The sequence below is a fragment of the Elephas maximus genome, chromosome 13 (genome assembly GCF_024166365.1).
Source record: "Elephas maximus indicus isolate mEleMax1 chromosome 13, mEleMax1 primary haplotype, whole genome shotgun sequence".
NCBI classification, from domain to species: Eukaryota; Metazoa; Chordata; class Mammalia; order Proboscidea; family Elephantidae; genus Elephas; species Elephas maximus.
Window position 1 is genome coordinate 46,560,240 of NC_064831.1, and position 21,122 is coordinate 46,581,361.

At 40.1% G+C, this 21,122-nt stretch overlaps 1 protein-coding gene across 2 annotated transcripts in view; it reads left to right on the plus strand.

Annotated features, from left to right (window-relative positions):
* Positions 1-647: 647 nt before the first annotated feature.
* The window catches only part of TEX9 (testis expressed 9), a 58,278-nt gene continuing 37,803 nt past the window's right edge, over positions 648-21,122 (plus strand). For both annotated transcript variants that reach the window (XM_049905717.1, XM_049905718.1), the window contains exons 1-4: positions 648-792; positions 899-990; positions 16,512-16,575; positions 18,365-18,441. In XM_049905717.1, coding sequence (XP_049761674.1) covers positions 766-792; positions 899-990; positions 16,512-16,575; positions 18,365-18,441 — 260 coding nt within the window. In that variant the 5' untranslated portion in view covers positions 648-765. The remainder of the gene's footprint in view (positions 793-898; positions 991-16,511; positions 16,576-18,364; positions 18,442-21,122) is intronic.

Below are 21,122 nucleotides of genomic sequence, written 5' to 3' on the forward strand. Positions count from 1 at the left end.
AAGTAGACTGACTTGAGAGCCTGGAGTCTTAATCCTGCTGTGAATAAATGCTGGAAATCAGGTCTTTAGAATTCCACTTAAGACTTTGCTTTAAACAAAAGGCGTGGGAGGAGGACTGGCCACTAAAGGTTGAAAAACCACAACAGAGTAGGCGCGTTAGGAGATTGCTTTCTATGAAGTAGTGGATACGACTTGCCTTCCCGGGTTGAAAAGCATTCACTTTGGGAGTTTACACCGGGCTGTAACTCAGGAAGCACGTGGACAGCAGCAGCAGTGACCAGCAGGAAGCACGTGGACGGCTTCTCGTCCCCCTGCAGTGGACAGCGGCAGCACTAGCGGTGACCAGCAGGAAGCACTTGGACGGCTTCTCGTCCCTCAGCGGTGGACAGGAGGAGCAGCGAGCAGCAGGAAGCACGTGGACGGCTGCTCATCCCTCAGCGGTGGACAGGAGCAGCAGTGACCGGCAGGAAGCACTTGGACGGCTTCTCGTCCCCCGAGGGTGGACAGCAGCAGCAGCAGCCCCAATGGTGACCAGCAGGGAGCACGTGGACGGCTTCTCCTCCCCCGACGGTGGACAGCAGCAGCACAAGCGGTGACCCGCGCGAACCGCGGCGGCCACGTCCGAGCTCCGGCTCCCGGGCCCCGCCCCAGCTCCCGCGGCTCTCCAGGAGCAGAGCGGGAGTAGGAACTGTCGGCGCCCGGGAAGTGCCAACTCTCGCGGGAAGATGTGTCGTTGCCTTGGTAACCGGGTCGCGGTCCTGAAAGATGGCGGGGCGCGCACTTGTTGTCAGGGTCGGTTCAATCCCGGACTTTTGTGGAGCCACTAGGCTCCAGGTGGGCCAGAAGGACGCCGAATAACATTTAATTTCGGGGCTGAAAGTGTCTGTGTCTTTTACAGAGACGGAGCGTTCCAGGGACTCAGCTCCCGCTACGCGTTCCACAACCTGCTGCACCCCGACGGGACCTCCTCGCCCAGGAGGAAGAATATAAGTAAGAAATGAGGCTGCCTGCGAGTGTTTTCTTTGGCCTGGCAGGATCGTTCGGACCGCTCGCTGACCGGCGTTCCCACCCCACCTTCCCCCTCCTCTGTCTGCCTCTCGTTGGTTCTCTTTGACATGAGTAGCTCGCCCATCTCTTAGAAGATACTTGAAAGGCGCCAAAATTTAGCCCAAGTAAACATTTTCGTCAGCCAGATGCACTGCCGGATGTAATTTGGGTATCCGGAATTGCCAGGAATAGTTCAGTTTCTAGTTTAGTAGATTCACTTAATTTCAACTTCCTAGAGTTTACGTATGTAAATTTCTTTAGGTTTGGTTTCTAAACTGAAAGCCTGCTTCTTGGTGCGACCGTCAGCATTTTGTGCTCAAAGAAACTAAAGCTCAGAGGTGAAATTGCCAAGTGGATGTATTCTTTGCCGCCTAGTTTATGGCAGAGTTGGGACTAGAATCCTGATCTTTTAACTCCCATTCTAGCCACCCTTCCATTTCCCTGCAAGTACAACGCAGCCAGATTAGGTATTTCAGAAGCAAAGTTGAAGCTAAGCCTTAGGGGAAAGTGTACTCTTTGAGGACTTAGTTCATCTCCCAGCTCCTACATAGTTTTCGGTTTGATCTTGAGGACCCGCTTACTTGCTTGTAAATTGAGGAGGCTGGCTTGTGATCTGGGAAATTTCTTCCATTTCCAACAATCTCTGATTCTATTCCTAACACGCCTACATGTGTAGCTGCCCACGGAGTTACTATTCTCATTCTCACTTGGTGGAGTTGGGAGGAGGATTTCCTTCCCTTGTTTGCTTTCACTGTAGTTTCAGCTATCCTGGCAACATGTGCACAAGCCACGTCTCAGCCCCCAGTTTCACAGTTTCTGGAGTTATCTTTTCATTTGATCACAACATTGCCTTGCTTAAAACGATTGCACTTGAAAAGGTCTAGCAGCTCTGACTCCTGCCTGCTCTGTTTGATCTGGCGCCCTCACCTCTTTGCCTACTACCCTCCAACCTTGTAGTGCCTGAAGCTTCTTCCTGCCTGTCCTTGAGGGCAATCACACATGCTTTCTACCTGTAATGCCCAGAGTTTTCTTCCTTGGCCATGCTGCTACTCTTTTTCTTTGCATCTTATTAATTTTTCTTTGCAGTTAACATAATTACATAAATTCATTGGTTTACTTTTTTACTGTCCGCTCCACAGGACGGTGGAGAATCCCACAAGGGCAGAGACCATATCTGTATTATTTGCCATTGTATACCCTTACAGGAAGTATATTTTAACAACCCCCTTCCTTTTTAATTTAAAATAAAGTAACTAATTTAATTTAAATTTTGGAAAACAGCCTGGCAGTTCCTTAGATGGTTAAATATAGTGACCATGTGATTTATATTTGAAGTGAAAGCATATTTAAAAGTAAAACTGAAGTGTACAGTTTCTAAATAGACATGTGCTAACCTCAGATGGGTTAAGGGGTAAGAAAATAACCACTCTCCTCTGTCTGAAAAAATGGGCCTGTTATTCCAGTTCAAGAGTACACTTAAGCAACTGAATTTACTGTTCGTGTACACAAACCAAAACGGTTATTTTCACTACCATTCACCAGACGGCCCTAAATACCTTTGTTGATTAGGTGAATTCATTTAATTATTTGAGAGTATATTTTGCAGCTTGTTCCGGTGGGTTACTAGGGACCTAATCCCAAAGCCAGGCATCTACAGGAGCTATCCTGTCCTACCAGGAACAGTTCATGGGAAAGGTGGTCATTTGTAACTTGTTCTCTCACCTGTTCTTTGAGGTGTGCGCATCTGAGGCATAGGAACAGAGCAGCTTCTTGGGTCTCCCTGAAGCTTACAGACAGCTTCTGTGCTGTGCAGAAGTAAAATGCCACCTGTCATCTTGGTATTAAAGCATATGGGAGGTCTTTTCAATGAGCAGAGCACAGTACTTCCCAGGGACTTCAATGCATAATTGCGTACATTTCAGCTACTGCCAAGCAGTTGGAGGATCACTGTTTGAGAGGATAGACTGGAAACATGCTAATCACTGAGTTCACAAGATTTTTCCAAGCTTCACACCTATATTATGACACCAGAGAGTGAAATAATAACACTACTAACGTCAGTTTTAATTGGTCTTGGTACCTGATGGGACAACCCTCTCCTGTCTGCCTGCCACTTCCTGAAAAGTCTTGATTACATTGGATTTATAATTTGCTTTATTCATCTATTTAGGGGTATTATTGCTTGCAGAATAAATTATCTATTGGCATAAATTTACTCTAATTATGCTATTATGTTTAAATCTTGACTGTGTTCATATATACTCTCTGTTTTAGAGGAGTTCCAATATTGTTTGTTTTTGCCTTCTCTCTTTCCCTCTTACCAGTCTTGTTGGGAGGTTTATTTATTTTATTGGTCTTTTCAGAGAACTAGCTTTTGGTTTTCTTGCCAATTTCTTTATGTTATTTTTTATTTGATTGGTTTTATCTTTATTATTTCCAGCTTTTGATTGTGGCAAATTCAAAGAGCTGGAAATAATTTTTTAGTTTCTTGGGTTCAATTTTGTTTTTCTTATTTTTTAATAAATACATTTAAGTCTGTAAATTTTTCTTCAATTATAGCGTTAACTGTATTCTAGGACCTCTGCTGATACGTGTTTCGTTCATGGCTATATAGTTATAAATACTTTGATTTTCACAGTGATTGTTTAGGAGTGTGTTTTTTAGATTGAAAATACATGGTTCTTTTAGTTTCTTTTTTTTGTTATTTTAAAGTTAATTTTTAATTGCACTATGGTCAGGGAATGTATATGATATTTTTAATGTATTGAGTTTTTTGTGTGTTCAAGTACATATTCAGTTTTTGTAAATATTCTTTGTATTCTTTGATAAACTCAACAAAATAGAAAGTGTATTTACTATTTGTTCACTATTAAGTCAAACTAGTTAATTTTGTTGTTCATAACATCAGTATTTTCATCACTTTTCTATTAGCTATGTTGGTTTCTATTAAAAGGTATATTAAAATCATCCACTGTAATTATAGTTTTTTTTTAAGTATCTCATTATGATTATGTCATTTTTTGTTTGGAGGCTATATTGTTTGATTTATTAAAATCTTCTTAATGCATTATTCCTTTCACTATTGCATAGTGTCTATTATATCTTTTTTTCATTTATTTTCAAACTTTTTATGTCATTTAGTTTTAAGAGCATTCATTTTATACCCAGTCTGATAATTTCTGCCTTGCAATAAGTGAGTTTAATTGATTTACATTTATTGTGATTACTAAATATTTGATGAAGATGGAAGGAATACATAGAGTCACTATACCAAAAAGAATTAGTTGATGTTCAGCCATCTTAGGAGGTAGCATATAATCAAGAATTGATGGTACTGAAGGGAGAAGTCCAAGCTCTACTGAAGGCAGTGGTGAAAAACAAGGCCCCAGAATTGATGAAATACCATTTCAGATGTTTTAGCAAACAGATGCAATGCTGGAAGTACTCACTGGTCTATGACAAGAAATTCGGAAGACAGCTGCCTGGCCAAGTGACTGGAAGAGATCTACATGTGTGCCCATTCCAAAGAAAGGGGATCCAACAAAATGTGGAAATGGTTGAATAATATTATTAATATCACATTAAGTAAAATTTTACAAAAGATAATTTAAGAATGGTTGCAGCAGTACATCGACAGGGAACTGCCAGAAATTCAAGGCAGATTCAGAAGAGGACGTGGAACCAGGGTTGTCATTGCTGATGTCAGATGGATCTTGGCTGAAAGCAGAGAATACCAGAAAGATGATTACCTGTGTTTTATTGACTATACAAAGGCATTTCGACTGTGTAATCATAACAAATTATGGATAACATTGAGAAGAATGGGAGTTCCAGAACACTTAACTATGCTCATGCAGAGCCTGTACATACACCAAGAGGCAGTTGTTTGAACAGAACAAGGGGTTACTACATGGCTTAAAATTGGGAAAGGTGTACATCGGGGTTGTATCTTTTCACTACACTTATTCAGTCTGTATGCTGAGCAAATAATCCAAGAAGCTGCACTATACGAAGAACACCACAACCGGATTGGAAGAAGACTTATTAACAACCTGCGATATGCAGATGCCACAACCTTGATTGCTGAAAGTGAAGAGGACTTGAAGCACTTACTGGTGAAGATCAAAGACCAAAGCCTTCAGTATGGATTACACCTCAACATAAAGAGAACAAAAATCCTCACAACTGGACCAATAACATACATCATGATAAGTGGAGAAAAGATTGAAGTTGGCAAGGATTTCATTTTACTTGGATCCACAATCAACGCCGATGGAAGCAGCAGTCAAGAAATCAAACAATGTATTGCATTGGTCAAATCTGCAACAAAAGACCTCTTTCGAGTGTGAAAAAGCAAAGATGTCACATTGAGGAGTAAGGTGCACCTGACCCAAGCCATGGTATTTTTAACTGCCTCATATACATCATATACATAAGCTCAACAATGAATAAGGAAGACAGAAGAAGAATTGATTTCTTTGAATTGTGGTGTTGGCGAAGAATATTGAATATACCGTGGACTGCCAGAAGAATGAACAAATGTGTCCCTGAAAAAATACAGCTAGAATGCTCCTTCGAAGCAACAGTGGCAAGACTTCTCACATACTTTGGATATGTTATCAGGAAGGACCAGTCCCTGGAGAAGGATATCATGCCTGGTAAAGTAGAGGCTGCAACAGTGGGCTCAAGCATAACAAGGATTATGTGAGGACAGCGCAGGACCCGAAGTGTTTCATTCTGTTGTGCATAGGATCTCTATGAGTTGGAACTGACTCAATGGCACCTAACAACAAAGTGGAGATAGATTGACACAGTGCCTGCAACAATGGGCTCAAACATAGCAGTGATTGTGAGGATGCCAAAGGATTGGGCAATGTTTCATTCTGTTACGTGGGGTCACTCTGAGTGGGAACCGACTCAACGGCACCTAACAATATAACAACAAGAAAATATTTGAAGTTGTTTGTCTATCTAATCTTGTGTTTTCTGCTTACTATAGCTTTATTTTGCTTTGTTCTTTTGTCTTCTGTTGGATTAAATGAGTTTTATTATGTTTTTTTATTTCATTAGTTTGGAGGGACCTTAGAATGCTTTAACTTGGCTTTCCCTTATCTTTCAAGTTAAATGGTACTTTATGTCTTCTTTGTTTTGAGCAACCCTCCTCCTCAGTTTATCGTCAATGTTATTTTTATAGTCTGTACTATTTTAGATTTACAGTCGTGTTTTCTAATTTCTTTCCTCATCATTTATTATTTTTTTTTCCAGATTCATTTTCTCATTACTGAAGTGTAGACCCTTAAGTACTTAGTTCAATGAAAATCTGAACCTTATGCTCTTTGGTCTTTTCTGAAAGTTGTGTTACTTTGCACTTACATTCTTCAATGACAGTTTAGCTGAACATAGAATTCTAGATGGCCATTTTTTCCCCTTAGCCCACTGAACATGCCATTTCCTTGCCTATTGAAATCTAAGATGTTGATAAGCCATCTGCTGTTAGCTTTTTAGGTAACCACGCTGGTAGGTGATTTTTCTTCTCTTTTAAATAATCTCTTTGGTAGGTTAAAGAGTATTTTCTTTGTCTTTGAAGTTTTGCAGATCCACTATGTGTAAAAAAACCAAACCAAACCTGTTGCGTTTGGGTCAATTCCTACTCATAGTGACCCTATAGGACAGAGAACTGTCCCATAGGGTTTCCAAGGAGCACCTGGTAGATTCGAACTGCTGACCTTTTGGTTAGCAGCTGCACTCTTAACCACTGTGCCAACAGGGTTTCCATGATATGTACAAGTGTGGATTTTTTTTTTTTTTCCTTTATTTTGCTTGGGATCCATGTCTTCAATTCTGGAAAATTCTCTGCTATTATCTCTTCATATTTTGACTTTTTCTGCTTTCTGGGATTTTCTTCTGCAGCTTCTATTAGACAGTACCCATACCAGTTGCCACTGAGTCAATTCTGACTCACCGTGACCCTATAGGACAGAGTAGAGCTGCCCCATAGTGCTTCCAAGGCTGTGATCTTTATCGAACCAGACTGCCACATCTTTTCCTGAGGAGAGGCTGGTGGGTTCGAACTGCTGACCTTTAGTTAGCAGTTGAGCACTTGCCACTTGTGCCACCAGGGCTGCTTCTGTTAGACAGTAGGTAGATAATAAAGCTGTCATACAGTTTGTTTTAAATGAGTATTATCTTTTTTTTTTAAATCTCTTTATCTTTCTATCTGACTTTGTAGATGATTTCTTCATATCTGTGGTCTGATTCAAGGAGCCCTGGTGATGTGGTGGTTAAAGCTGCCTCTGCTGGTTCTCCCATGGTTTGGTGATTTGTTTCTTTATGTAATTTGTTTTCTTTGTGAGGTCATCTTTAGCAGAGTTTGCTTTCTGAGAGAATGCCATATATATTCTAGATGAGTAAATGGCCCTGTGGGGCAGTTTTGAGTTTACTAGTTTTACAGAGTTTTCACACACCAGCTTTCTATATTAAAATTTGGACACAGCATCCCTATTCCAAGCAGGTTGTATGAACTGGAAGTCACGACTGTGTGTTCCAGCTACACGAGCATCTTCTCCACTTACGGCCCTCACTTCATTTCCGCTCGCTTAAGGTTACGTAGGGTCCCTGTGTGGTGCAAACAGTTAAGCACTCGACTACTAGCAGAAAGGTTGGCGGTTTGAACCCACCCAGGGATGCCTCAGAAAACAGGTCCGGCTATCTGCTTCCAAATGGTCACAGCCTTGAAACCATATGCAGAATTTCTACTCTGCACACATGAGGTCATCATGAGTTGGAATCAATTCGAGGGCAACTAACAACAGAGTTAGTGGGAGAGTTTTTGTAGTCTGTGTTTCACAAATGGGGCAACCCCTCCTGACTCCTACACAGGCCTCAGCTTATAGCTGTGAGCTGTTTTGGCTTCTGTTCCTGTTTACTGCTTTCACTTTGAGTTGCTGCTTTATTCTTAGCATCAGGGGATTTCCCTTGCCTGAGTTTGAGTTGGCAGTTTCTCATTTGTTACATTCTATCCAGCATTTTTATGGGTTTGGAGCAGAACAGTAGTCTTCGGAGTCATCTCAGTCTACTATACTGACCAGAAGTTCTATGTAAATTCTCATGATTCTTGTTAGGGAAATGTAAAAAATGACATAATGGTCCCATAAATGCTACTCTTGGTGTTTATCATATTATTCTTTTGACTAGATCATCCTAAGATAAAAATAGCTCTTAAAGCTTCACCCTGTTTCAAAAAGTGTTATGACACAGATTTTTTTATTCGGGGTGGAGGATGCCAGTGGTCTATGTTACTCTGAATCACATATCTAAGAAAAACAAACAAGATATCTCATTTTTTTTTAATTAATTTTTATTAAGCTTCAAGTGAACATTTACCATTCCAATCAGTCTGTCACATGTAGGTTTACATACATCTTACTCCCTTCTCCCACTTGCTCTCCCCTTATTGAGTCAGCCCTTTCAGTCTCTCGTTTCGTGCCAATTTTGCCGTCTTCCCTCTCTCTCTATCTTCCCATCCCCCCTCCAGTCAAGAGTTGCCAACACACTCTCCAGTGTCCACCTGATTTAATTAGCTCACTCTTCATCAGCCTCTCTCTCCCCCCCGCTGACCAGTCCTTTTCATGCCTGATGATTTGTCTTCGGGGATGGTTCCTGTCCTGTGCCATCAGAGGGTCTGGGGAGCATTGCCTCCGGGATTCCTCTGGTCGCAGTCATACCATTAAGTATGGTCTTTTTATGAGAATTTGGGGTCTGTATCCCATTGGTCTCCTGCTCCCTCAGGAGTTATCTGTTGTGCTCCCTGACAGGGCAGACATCGATTGTGGCCGGGCACCAACTAGTTCTTCTGGTCTCAGGATAATGTAGGTCTCTGGTTCATGTGGCCCTTTCTGTCTCTTGGGTTCTTAGTTGTCGTGTGACCTTGGTGTTCTTCCTTTGCCTTTGCTCCAGGTGGGTTGAGACCAATTGATGTATCTTAGATGGCCGCTTGTTGGCATTTAGGACCCCAGACGCCACATTTCAAAGTAGGATGCAGAATGTTTCCATAATAGAATTATTTTGCCCATTGACTTAGAAGTCCCCTCAAACCATGTTCCCCAGACCCCAGCCCCTGCTCCGCTGACCTTTGAAGCTTTCATTTTATCCCGGAAACCTCTTTGCTTTTAGTCCAGTCCAATTAGGCTGACCTTCCTTGTATTGAGTGTTGTCTTTCCCTTCACCCAAAGCAGTTCTTATCTAGTGATTGATCAATAAAAAACCCTCTCCCTCCCTCCCTCCCCCCTTTGTAACCACAAAAGTATGTGTTCTTCTCCGTTTTTTCTATTTCTCAAGATTTTATAATAGTGGTCTTATACAATATTTGTCCTTTTGCCTCTGACTCATTTCGCTCAGCATAATGCCTTCCAGATTCCTCCATGTTATGAAATGTTGCAGAGATTCGTCACTGTTCTTTATTGATGCGTAGTATTCCATTGTGTGAATATACCACAATTTATTTACCCATTCATCCGTTGACGGACATCTTGGTTGCTTCCAACTTTTTGCTATTGTAAACAGAGCTGCAATGAACATGGGTGTGCATATATCTGTTTGTGTGAAGGCTCTTGTATCTCTAGGGTATATTCCGAGGAGTGGGATTTCTGGGTTGTATGGCTTTTTTTTTTTATGGTAGTTCTATTTCTAACTGTTTGAGATAACGCCAGATGGATTTCCAAAGTGGTTGTACCATTTTACAATCCCACCAGCAGTGTATGAGAGTTCCAATCTCTCCGCAGGCTCTCCAACATTGATTATTTTGTGTTTTTTGGATTAATGCCAGTCTAGTTGGTGTGAGATGGAATCTCATCGTAGTTTTAATTTGCATTTCTCTTAATGGCTAATGATTGGGAGCATTTTCTCATGTGTCTGTTGGCTGCCTGAATATCTTCTTTAGTGAAATGTGTGTTCATATCCTTTGCCCACTTCTTGATTGGGTTGTTTGTCTTTTTGTAGTTGAGTTTTGACAGAATAAAGTAGATTTTAGAGATCAGGCGCTGGTCTGAGATGTCATAGCTGAATATTCTTTCCCAGTCTGTAGGTGGTCTTTTTACTCTTTTGGTGAAGTCTTTAGACGAGCATAGCTGTTTGATTTTTAGGAGCTCCCAGTTATCTGGTTTCTCTTAATCATTTTTGGTAATATTTTGTATTCTGTTTATGCCCTGTATTAGGGCTCCTAGGGTTGTCCCTATTTTTTCTTCCATGATCTTTATCGTTTTAGTCTTTATGTTTAGGTCTTTGATCCACTTGGAGTTAGTTTTTGTGCATGGTGTGAGGTATGGGTCCTCTTTCATTCTTTTGCAAATGGATATCCAGTTATGCCAGCACCATTTGTTAAAAAGACTATCATTTCCCCAATTGACTGACACTGGTCTTTTGTCAAATATCAGCTGCTCATACATGGATGGATTTATATCTGGGTTCTCAATTCTGTTCCATTGGTCTATGTGCCTGTTGTTGTACCAGTACCAGGCTGTTTTGACTACTGTAGCTGTATAATAGGTTCTGAAATCAGGTAGAGTGAGGCCTCCCACTTTCTTCTTCTTTTTCAGTAATGCTTTGCTTATCCGGGGGTTCTTTCCCTTCCATATGAAATTAGTGATTTGTTTCTCTATCCCCTTAAAATATGACATTGGTATTTGGATTGGAAGTGCATTATATGTATAGATGGCTTTTGGTAGAATAGACATTTTTTACTATGTTAAGTCTTCCTATCCATGAGCAGGGTATGTTTTTCCCCTTAAGTATGTCCTTTTGAATTTCTTGTAGCAGAGTTTTATAGTTTTCTTTGTATAGGTCTTTTACATCCTTGGTAAGATTTATTCCTAAATATTTTATCTTCTTGGGGGCTACTGTGAATGGTATTGATTTGGTTATTTCCTCTTCGGTGTTCTTTTTGTTGATGTAGAGGAATCCAAGTGATTTTTGTATGTTTATTTTATAACCTGAGACTCTGCCAAACTCTTCTATTAGTTTCAGTAGTTTTCTGGAGGATTCCTTAGGGTTTTCCATGTATACGATCATGTCATCTGCAAATAGTGATAGCTTTACTTCCTCCTTGCCAATCTGGATACTCTTTATTTCTTTGTCTAGCCTAATTGCCCTGGCTAGGACTTCCAGCACGATGTTGAATGAGAGCAGTGATAAAGGGCATCCTTGTCTGGTTCCCGTTCTCAAGGGAAATGCTTTCAGGTTCTCTCCATTTAGAGTAATATTGGCTGTTGGCTTTGCACAGATGCCCTTTATTATGTTGAGGAATTTTCCTTCAATTCCTATTTTGGTAAGAGTTTTTATCATAAATGTGTGTTGAACTTTGTCAAATGCCTTTTCTGCATCTATTGATAAGATCAAGTGGTTTTTATCTTTTGTTTTATTTATGTGATGGATTACATTAATGGTTTTTCTGATATTAAACCAGCCTTGCATACCTGGTATAAATCCCACTTGATCAGGGTGAATTATTTTTTTGATGTGTTGTTGGATTCTATTGCCTAGAATTTTGTTGAGGATTTTTGCATCTATGTTCATGAGGGATATAGGTCTAAAATTTTCTTTTTTGGTAATGTCTTTACCTGGTTTTGGTATCAGGGAGATGGTAGCTTCATAGAATGAGTTGGGTAGTATTCCGTCTTTTTCTGTGCTTTGAAATACCTTCAATAGTAATGGTGTTAAGTCTTCTCTGAAGGTTTGGTAGAACTCTGCAGTGAAGCCGTCTGGGCCAGGACTTTTTTTTTGTTGGAAGTTTTTTGATTACCGTTTCAATCTCTTTTTTTGTTATGGGTCTATTTAGTTGTTCTACTTCTGAATGTGTTAGTTTAGGTAGGTAGTATTGTTCCAAGAATTTATCCATTTCTTCTAGGTTTTCAAATTTGTTAGAGTACAATTTTACGTAGTAATCTGAAATGATTCTTTTAATTTCATTTGGCTCTGTTGTGATGTGGTCTTTCTCGTTTCTTATTCGGGTTATTTGTTTTCTTTCCTGTTTTTCTTTAGTCGGTCTAGCCAATGGTTTATCAATTTTGTTAATTTTTTCAAAGAACCAGCTTTTGGCTTTGTTAATTCTTTCAATTGTTTTTCTGTTCTCTAATTCATTTAGTTCAGCTCTAATTTTTATTATTTGTTTTCTTCTGGTGCCTGATGGATTCTTTTGTTGCTCGCTTTCTATTTGTTCAAGTTGTAGGGACAGTTCTCTGATTTTGGCTCTTTCTTCTTTTTGTATGTGTGCATTTATCGATATAAATTGGCCTCTGAGCACTGCTTTTGCTGTGTCCCAGAGGTTTTGATAGGAAGTATTTTCCTTCTCGTTGCTTTCTAAGAATTTCCTTATTCCCTCCTTGATGTCTTCTATCAGGAGGGTATTGTTCAGTTTCCAAGTATTTGATTTCTTTTCCCTAGTTTTTCTGTTATTGATTTGTAGCTTCATTGCCTTGTGGTCTGAGAAGATGCTTTGTAATATTTCGATGTTTTGGATTCTGCAAAGATTTGTTTTATGACATAATATGTGGTCTATTCTAGAGAATGTTCCATGTGCACTAGAAAAAAAAGTATATTTTGCAGCAGTTGGGTGGAGAGTTCTGTGTAAGTCAATGAGGTCAAGTTGGTTGATTGTTGTAAGTAGGTCTTCCGTGTCTCTATTGAGCTTCTTACTGATGTCCTGTCCTTCTCCGAAAGTGGTGTGTTGAAGTCTCCTACTATAAATGTGGAGGTGTCTATCTCACTTTTCAATTCTGTTAAAATTTGATTTATGTATCTTGCAGCCCTGTCATTGGATGCGTAAATATTTAATATGGTTATGTCTTCCTGATCAATTGTCCCTTTTATCATTATATAGTGTCCTTCTTTATCCTTTGTGGAGGATTTAAGTCTAAAGTCTATTTTGTCAGAAATTAATATTGCTTCTCCTCTTCTTTTTTGCTGATTGTTTGCTTGATATATTTTTTTCCATCCTTTGAGTTTTAGTTTGTTTGTGTCTCTAAGTCTAAGGTGTGTCTCTTGTAGGCAGCATATAGATGGCTCGTGTTTCTTTATCCAGTCCGTGACTCTCTGTCTCTTTATTGGTGCATTTAGTCCATTTACATTCAGCGTAATTATAGATAAATAAGTTTTTAGTGCTGTCATTTTCATGCCTTTTCATGTGTGTTGTTGGCCATTTCATTTTTCCACATGCTTTTTTGTGCTGAGACGTTTTTCTTAGTAGCTTGTGAGATCCTCATTTTCATTATGTTTAACTTTGTGTTTGTTGAGTCGTTACGTTTTTCTTGAGTTATGGAATTGATATTCCTTTTTGTGGTTACCTTATTATTTACCCCTATTTTTCTAAGTAAAAACCTAACTTGTATCCTTCTATATCGCCTTGTATCACTCTCCATCTGGCAGTTCAATGCCTCCTATATTTAGTCCCTCTTTTTGATTATTGTGATTGTTTATCTATTGATTTCCTGTTATGTGTATTATTTTGTTTATTTATTTTTTAGAATTAATCTTAATTTGTTTGTTTTTGTGCTTTCCCTATTTGAGTTGCGTTGATATCAGGACGTTGTGTTTTGTGACCTTGTATTGTGCTGGTACCTGATATTATTGGTCATCAGGCCAGACAATTTCCTTTAGCATTTCTTGCAGTCTTGGTTTAGTTTTTGCAAATTCTCTAAACTTGTGTTTATCTGTAAATATCTTAATTTCTCCTTCATATTTCAGAGAGAGTTTTGCTGGATATATGATCCTTGGCTGGCAGTTTTTCTCGTTCAGTGCTCTGTATACGTCGTCCCATTCCCTTCTTGCCTGCATGGTTTCTGCTGAGTAGTCTGAACTTATTCTTATTGATTCTCCCTTGAAGGAAACCTTTCTTTTCTCCCTGGCTGCTTTTGAAATTTTCTCTTTATCTTTGGTTTTGGCAAGTTTGATGATAATATGTCTTGGTGTTTTTCTTTTTGGATCAATCTTAAATGGGGTTCGATGAGCATGTTGGATAGATATCCTTTCGTCTTTCATGATGTCAGGGAAGTTTTGTGTCAGGAGTTCTTCAACTATTTTCTCTGTGTTTTCTGTCCCCCCTCCCTGTTCTGGGACTCCAATCACCCGCAGGTTATCCTTCTTGATAGAGTCCCACATAATTCTTAGGGTTTCTTCATTTTTTTTAATTCTTTTATCTGATTTTTTTTCAGCTATGTTGGTGTTGATTCCCTGGTCCTCCAGAAGTCCCAGTCTACATTCTAATTGCTCGAGTCTGCTCCTCTGACTTTCTATTGCGTTGTCCAATTCTGTAATTTTATTGTTAATCTTTTGGATTTCTACATGCTGTCTCTCTATGGATTCTTGCAACTTATTAATTTTTCCAGTATGTTCTTGAATAATCTTTTTGAGTTCTTCAATAGTTTTATCAGTGTGTTCCTTGGCTTTTCTGCAGTTATCCTAATTTCATTTGTGATATCTTTAAGCATTCTGTAAATTAGTTTTTTATATTCTGTATCTGGTAATTCCAGGATTGTATCTTCATTTGGGAAAGATTTTGATTCTTTGGGGGGTTGGAGAAGCTGTCATGGTCTGTTTCTTTATGTGGTTTGATATGGACTGCTGTCTCCGAGCCATCACTGGGAAACTAGATTTTCCAGGTAATCAGCTAAAAAAAATGCAGTCAGATCCCTATCTGAATTCTCCCTCCGGCCCCGGGTATTCGGATGTTAGTGGATCTGCCTGGGGAGGGTGGGGGAGGGATCAGAGAGCTAGGAGTGTAGCACCACAGAATATAGAGCTGATCCCCGCGTTCACGCTCCGCCCCCGTCCGCCAAAATCCGGGCGGGACGGCTCCCCAGTTGGGACGCTACTCTCACCGCTCCGAGACCAGTCACTTCCTTCCGGGGCTTCTCCCTCCGGTGCGCGGCACCACTCACGCGAACTGGGTGGGCATCTCTCGCACGAATGTGTGGGCCCCGGTCCGGGGTCGCTTTAGGGAAATATAGCTGACCCCCCGACTCCCGCCCCGCCCGCTTCCCGCCAAACTCCCGGCGGGACGGCTCCCCAGCTGGGACGCTGCTCTCCCCGCTCCAAGATCAGTCACTGCCTCCCGGGTGCTTCTCCCTCTGGCTGCGCCGCTACGCCGCCCGCGCCAACCAGCTAGACTCCCTCCCGGGATGGGTTCGGGGGGGTTGGGCTGGGCCCCTTGTCTGTGTCGTCTGCCCCCCTGGGCTCTGCCCCAGATGGGGCTCCAAAGGTCACCTGCCTGGTACGCTGGCTCCTAGTTCTGAAAACGGTCGCTGTCTGCCCATATTTGTTCGTTTTCCGTCTCTAAATCTGTGCTTGTTGTTCAGAGTTCGTAGATTGTTATGTATGTGTTCGATTCACTTGTTTTTCTGAGTCTTTGTTGCAAGAGGGATCCGCGGTAGCGTCCACCTAGTCCGCCATCTTGGCCCCGCCCCGATATCTCATTTTTTAAATTTAAAAATATTTCCTTCATGTGGTATTAATGTTAAAAGAACATAGATGGTCTAGAAATATGATCCATCGGTAGAAAAAAAGTTATGCTTCTGAAGATACTTGTAATAGTGAAAGAGACTTGAACTAACAGTAGGAGCATAGTTGAGTACATTACGTTAACTGCAATCCAGTGGAATGTTGTGTAGCTCTTTAAGGCAATAATTGTAAAGACTAATTAAAGATACTCGTGTTCCTTTTATATTGTTATGTGGTAACATAGTACAAAATGGTGACTATGGTGTGTATGAAAACTGGAGGGACATTTTAAAAATGAAAATGGTTGGATGAAGGTGTAAGATTATGAGCAATTTCCCTTTTAAAATTCGTTTCCTCCAGTGGATTGTCATTCTTGCAGTTTTGATGGGACCAAATACATTAAGAGATAAAACAAAAGAATGGCAGATGGAGATCAAAATGATCAACTTTATTTTTGATGAAAGTGATATTGAAGTATGTAGCTGAGGCGTGAGTCACACTGGGTCTGCTCACTAAACCCCAGATTTACCTCCCCAATTACAGCAATACCCCAGACCCGGGCAGACCTCTCCCCAACCTGTTCAGCGCCGTCTCCAGTTGGGGGAAGGGCCTGTCTTTGGAGAAGCAAGGTTAGAATTTGTATTCTCTGCAGGTAGGCTGATCCCAAAATGAAGAGTGGAACTGAGCTGAACCCACCCAGTTTATTCTTCCCAGTTTTATTAGTCAGACAAGTCACTCCCCCTGAAATGAGTCAAGGCTAAGAGTTACACTGTTTGGGTTTCTGTCACAAGGAAGGAAGAATCCATGGGGAGTAGAAAATTACAGTTATGTTAATTTTAGAGTAAAAATGTAATGTGTATGTTTTAGTATTTGCTGATTAGATCACTCGTTAACGTGTAGTTGTTGAAACTTGATTACTTTAGCTTTTGTTAGAATCTTCAGTATATCCTAGTTATTAAATCATTTTCTGTTTTTAGACGTTTAAATGCAGAATTGGAGGCAAAAACAGCTGACTTGGTTCGACAAGCTGAGGAAGTAATAGTAAGTAAATGTACAATTATTAGTAATTTCATGTAAGTGCTAAATTTCTTAAACTTTTTAATTTGACGTATAATATACATACCAAAAAGTGATGGCACAGTGGTTAAAGCACTCGGCTGCTAACCACTGGTGGGTTGGAACCACTCATCTCTCCGCCGGCAGCTGAGCTCTTAACTATTTTGCCACTAGGGCTCCTTTTCGTAAAGATTACAGCTATGGAAACTCTACGGGGGCATTCTGTTCTGTCCTATAAGGTCGCTATGAGTCGGAACTGACACCAAGTAAGTGGGTCTGGTTTTTGGTTTATACATACAAAAAAGTACTCAAAGTAAATATTCAGCTCCGTGAATTATCACACACTGAACATGGATATATATGTATATGTATGTTTATGTTTTTGGTAAGCATGCATTTTCTAAAAGCCACTGAGAAAGTTTTCTGTCTCAACCCATCTGGAGCAAAGGAGAATGAAGAGCACCAAAGACACAAGGTAATTATGAGCCCAAGAGACAGAAAGGGCCATGTAAACCAGAGACTACATCAGCCGGAGACCGGAAGTACTAGGTGGTGGCTGTTAACAACCAGTGAGTGCCCTGACAGGGAACACAACAGAGAACCCCTGAGGGAGCAGGAGAGCAGTGGGATGCAGACCTCAAATTCTCATAAAAAGACCAGACTTAATGGTCTAACTGAGACTAGAGGGACCCTGGAGGTCATGGTCTCCAGACCTTCTGGTAGCTCAAGACTAGTACCATTCCCAAAGCCAATTCTTCAGACAGGGATTGGACTGGACTATGGGATAGAAAAGGATACTGGTGAAGAGTGAGCTTCTTGGATCAAGTAGACACATGAGACTATCTGTGCAGCTCCTGTCTGGAGGGGAGATGACAGGGCAGAGGGGGTTAGAAACTGGCTGAATGGACATGAAAATAGAGAGTGGAGGGAAGGAGTGTGCTGTCTCATTAGGGGGAGAGCAACTAGGAATATATAGCAAGGTGTATGTAAATTTTTGTGTGAGACGCTGACTTAATTTGTAAACTTTCACTTAAAGCACGATAAAAATTAAAAAAAAATTTTTTTTTATTATATCTTTTAGTTTTTGCCAGTGTCCAAAGAGCAGGAAAATACTTGAAAAAAAGAAATCCAACATTATGGTAGAACAAGAGATTCATTATGTATTCTGCTTGAATGGACCCCTAAAAAGAACCTTTTTCCAATACAGAGCAGAGTAGAAAATGGGAAGGGCTGGGCAAGGAGAGGGGGCATCTCTACCCCTGCAGAAGCTAACTGAATATTACTTTAGCCAAATTGAATTTTAGTTTACCCACCATTCATTTCCTGATGTATCTCTCCCAAAAGCCTTTACCGCAGTGCTTCATTTCTAGCATCTTCATGGTCTCCTCAAAGCTTCTTCATTGAAACTTTGCCTGTTTTGAGACAAGTGTTTCTACCATTTAATGAGTTTATTTATTAATTTCTTGAGAGTTTTTCTCATTTCCTCTGCATGTTACAAGAGATGGAAGACTCTAACGTAGTGGGGACGAAGGAAGGAGTCAGACAAAGTCATATGAAGGCATTGATCCTCTTATTTTCCCATAAAATTGGCTTTCTTAACCCATAGCTAATGAAAGGTAAAACTGTAATATTACACCATAGCATTTTGAATTCTGTGGCTTTCTGTCTCATGGACAACTTGGAAATGATTAATGATCAGAAAGGCACTTGAATGTATCCTGGTTTTATGTCCTTTTCTGTATTATACATGACATATATTTCCTCATTTAACTAGAGAGAACAGCAAGAAGTACAATCGAGGCCTTTTTCACAAGTTAAATCTTACCAAAATGAGGATGATTGCAGTTTAAGGTAAGCGACTGAAAGTCTCAAATACTATTTGGTTTTTTGTTTTGCTGTGTTTTTTTAAATGACATGTGGGCCTTTTATTATGTAAAATCTTTTTGCATGTAGGTTTTCCAACTCTATAATTTGAAGAATAGTAATGTAATATATAAAATAATAACTGGACATGTATCAGTCAGATACCACGCAAGACCTACTTTATCTCGTTTAATTCTCAAAGTATTATTTTGAGATAAATATTATTGTCCTTGTTTTAAGAATGAGGACTCTGCAGCTCCACAAGGTGCACAGCTTGCCCATGCAGGTGAGGTAGTGTGTGGTTCCACTGAGGCTCCAGCCACAGTGGACGAGCCTTGTGAACCTGTCCTCACGTGATGTACCACCTTTCTTTTAAAATGTATATGAAGATTAGGTGGAAAATAGATTAGTAAAGGTAATATATATTAGATCTTGTTTTTCTTCAATTTCACATGAACTTCTAATGTGTCAAGAAATTAGGGAACCATGAAATATTTAGGAATAAATTTAACAGGGAAAGTATAGGATCTATGTGAATAAAACCGTCACCTGTAGTATACTGGGAGGCAGAACAGCAGGTGTCCTATAAACTTGTGACTCTAGGGGAAGAGATTGGAAAACGCTGGTAGTAGGACATGCTTTTGCTATTAGCTGTATGTGGCAAGGTATTACAAGAAAGAAATGAATTCGGGAAAGAATTGGCAGGTTTGCAAGCAGAAATGAAAAAAAATATGGAGATTCTAGAAATTACAGATATTGTGATGTTGGGAGAGTCAGCTGCTTTTAGACCTCAAGTATTATGATATAAAATTGAGTACATTTTTGAGGAATAAAAGCCTATAAAAACTCTACCTTGAGGCAAAGATAAGACTAAAGATGTGGCCTCCTCAAATGTTGATAAAATTTTCAATTAATTAAGGTGTTTAAAGCAAGAATCAGATTAAAGGACATCTTAGTAAAATTTTTAAATTGGATAAAGTGACTACAGGCCAAGATCAAACCAAAGATACAGCCTCACCATAGAAGCCTGACAACCTCAAGGTAACCCCTTTTTAAACTGAGAAAGAGAAAGGTTCAAATTAAAAAAAAAAAAAAAAGCATATCAGAGAACTAATTCTTGAAAAGAACTGTGAGTGTGGTAATGGCACATGGGACTGGAATCAAAGAGATAAGAAACTCAGAGTTTTGTGAAAGTTGTACCACCAAAGAATCTTTAAGACTAGATTAAAAGTGTCTATGACTGTTTAAATCTGAAAACAATTATGGGTTCCCCCAATCTTCCCAATCTTCTAAGATTGAGAAGCAGGCTGTAAGAGCTGCACAGCCCTGTTGTGGTTGTTGTTAGGTGCCCTTGAGTCTGTTCCAACTTATAGTGACCCTGTGTACAACAGAACAAAGCACTGCTGGGGCCTGCACCATCCTCACAGTCGTTGCTGTGTTTGAGCCCGTTTTTGTAGCCGCTGTGTCATTCTATTTCATTGAGGGTCTTCCTCTTTTTTGCTGACTCTCTCCTTTACCAAACATGATGTCCTTCTCCAGGAACTGTTCCCACCTGATAACGTGTCCAACGCATGTGAGACAAAGTCTCATCATCCTTGTTTGTAAGGAGCATTCTGATTGTACTTCTTCCAAGACAGACTCATTCGTTCTTCTAGACATCCAGAGTATATTCAGTATTCATCACCAACACCATAATTGAAAGGCATCAATTCTTTTTTGGTCTTCTTTATTCATTGTCCAGCTTTTGTGTGCATATGAGGTGATTGAAAATACCATGGCTTGGATCAGGCATACCTTAGTCCTCAAAGTGACATCTTTGCTTTTTTAACACTTTGAAGAGGTCTTTTGCAGCAAATTTGCTCAATACAGTGGGTCGTTTGATTTCTTGGCTGTTGCCTCTGTGGGCATTGATTGTGGATCCAAGTAAAATGAAATCCTTGACAACTTCAACATTTTCTTCGTTTATCATGATGTTGCTTATTGGTCCAGTTGTGAGGATTTTTGTTCTCTTTATGTTGAGGTGTAATCCATACTGAAGGCTGTGGTCTTTGATCTTCATCTGCATCAGTAAGTGCTTCAAGTCCTCTTCACTTTCAGCAAGGTTGTGTCATCAGCATATCGCAGGCTGTTAATGAGTCTACCTCCAATCCTGATGCCCTGTTCTTCCTCATATAGTCCAGCTTCTTGGATTATTTGCTCAGCATACAGATTGAATAAGTATGGTGAAAGGATACAACCCTGACACACACCTTTTCTGATTTTAAGCCACGTAACCACTGCCTCTTGATCTATGTATAGGTTCCTAATGGGCACAATTAAGTATTCTGGAATTCTCATTCTTTGCAGTGTTATGAGCCGCACAGTCAAATGTCTTTGCACAGTCGATAAAACACAGGTAAATATCTTTCTGGCATTCTCTGTTTTTAGCCAAGATCTGTCTGACATCAGCAACGATATCCTTCGTTCCACATTCTCTTCTGAATCCGGCTTGTATTTCTGGCAGTTTCCTGTCACTGTACTGCTGCAACCTCTTTTGAATGGTTTTCAGCATGATTTTACTTTGTGTGTGATATTAATGATATCGTTTGATAATTTCCACATTCTTTTGGATCAGGGTTCCTTTGGAATGGGCACAGATATGGTTCCTGTCTTGTTAATGACCTTTTTCT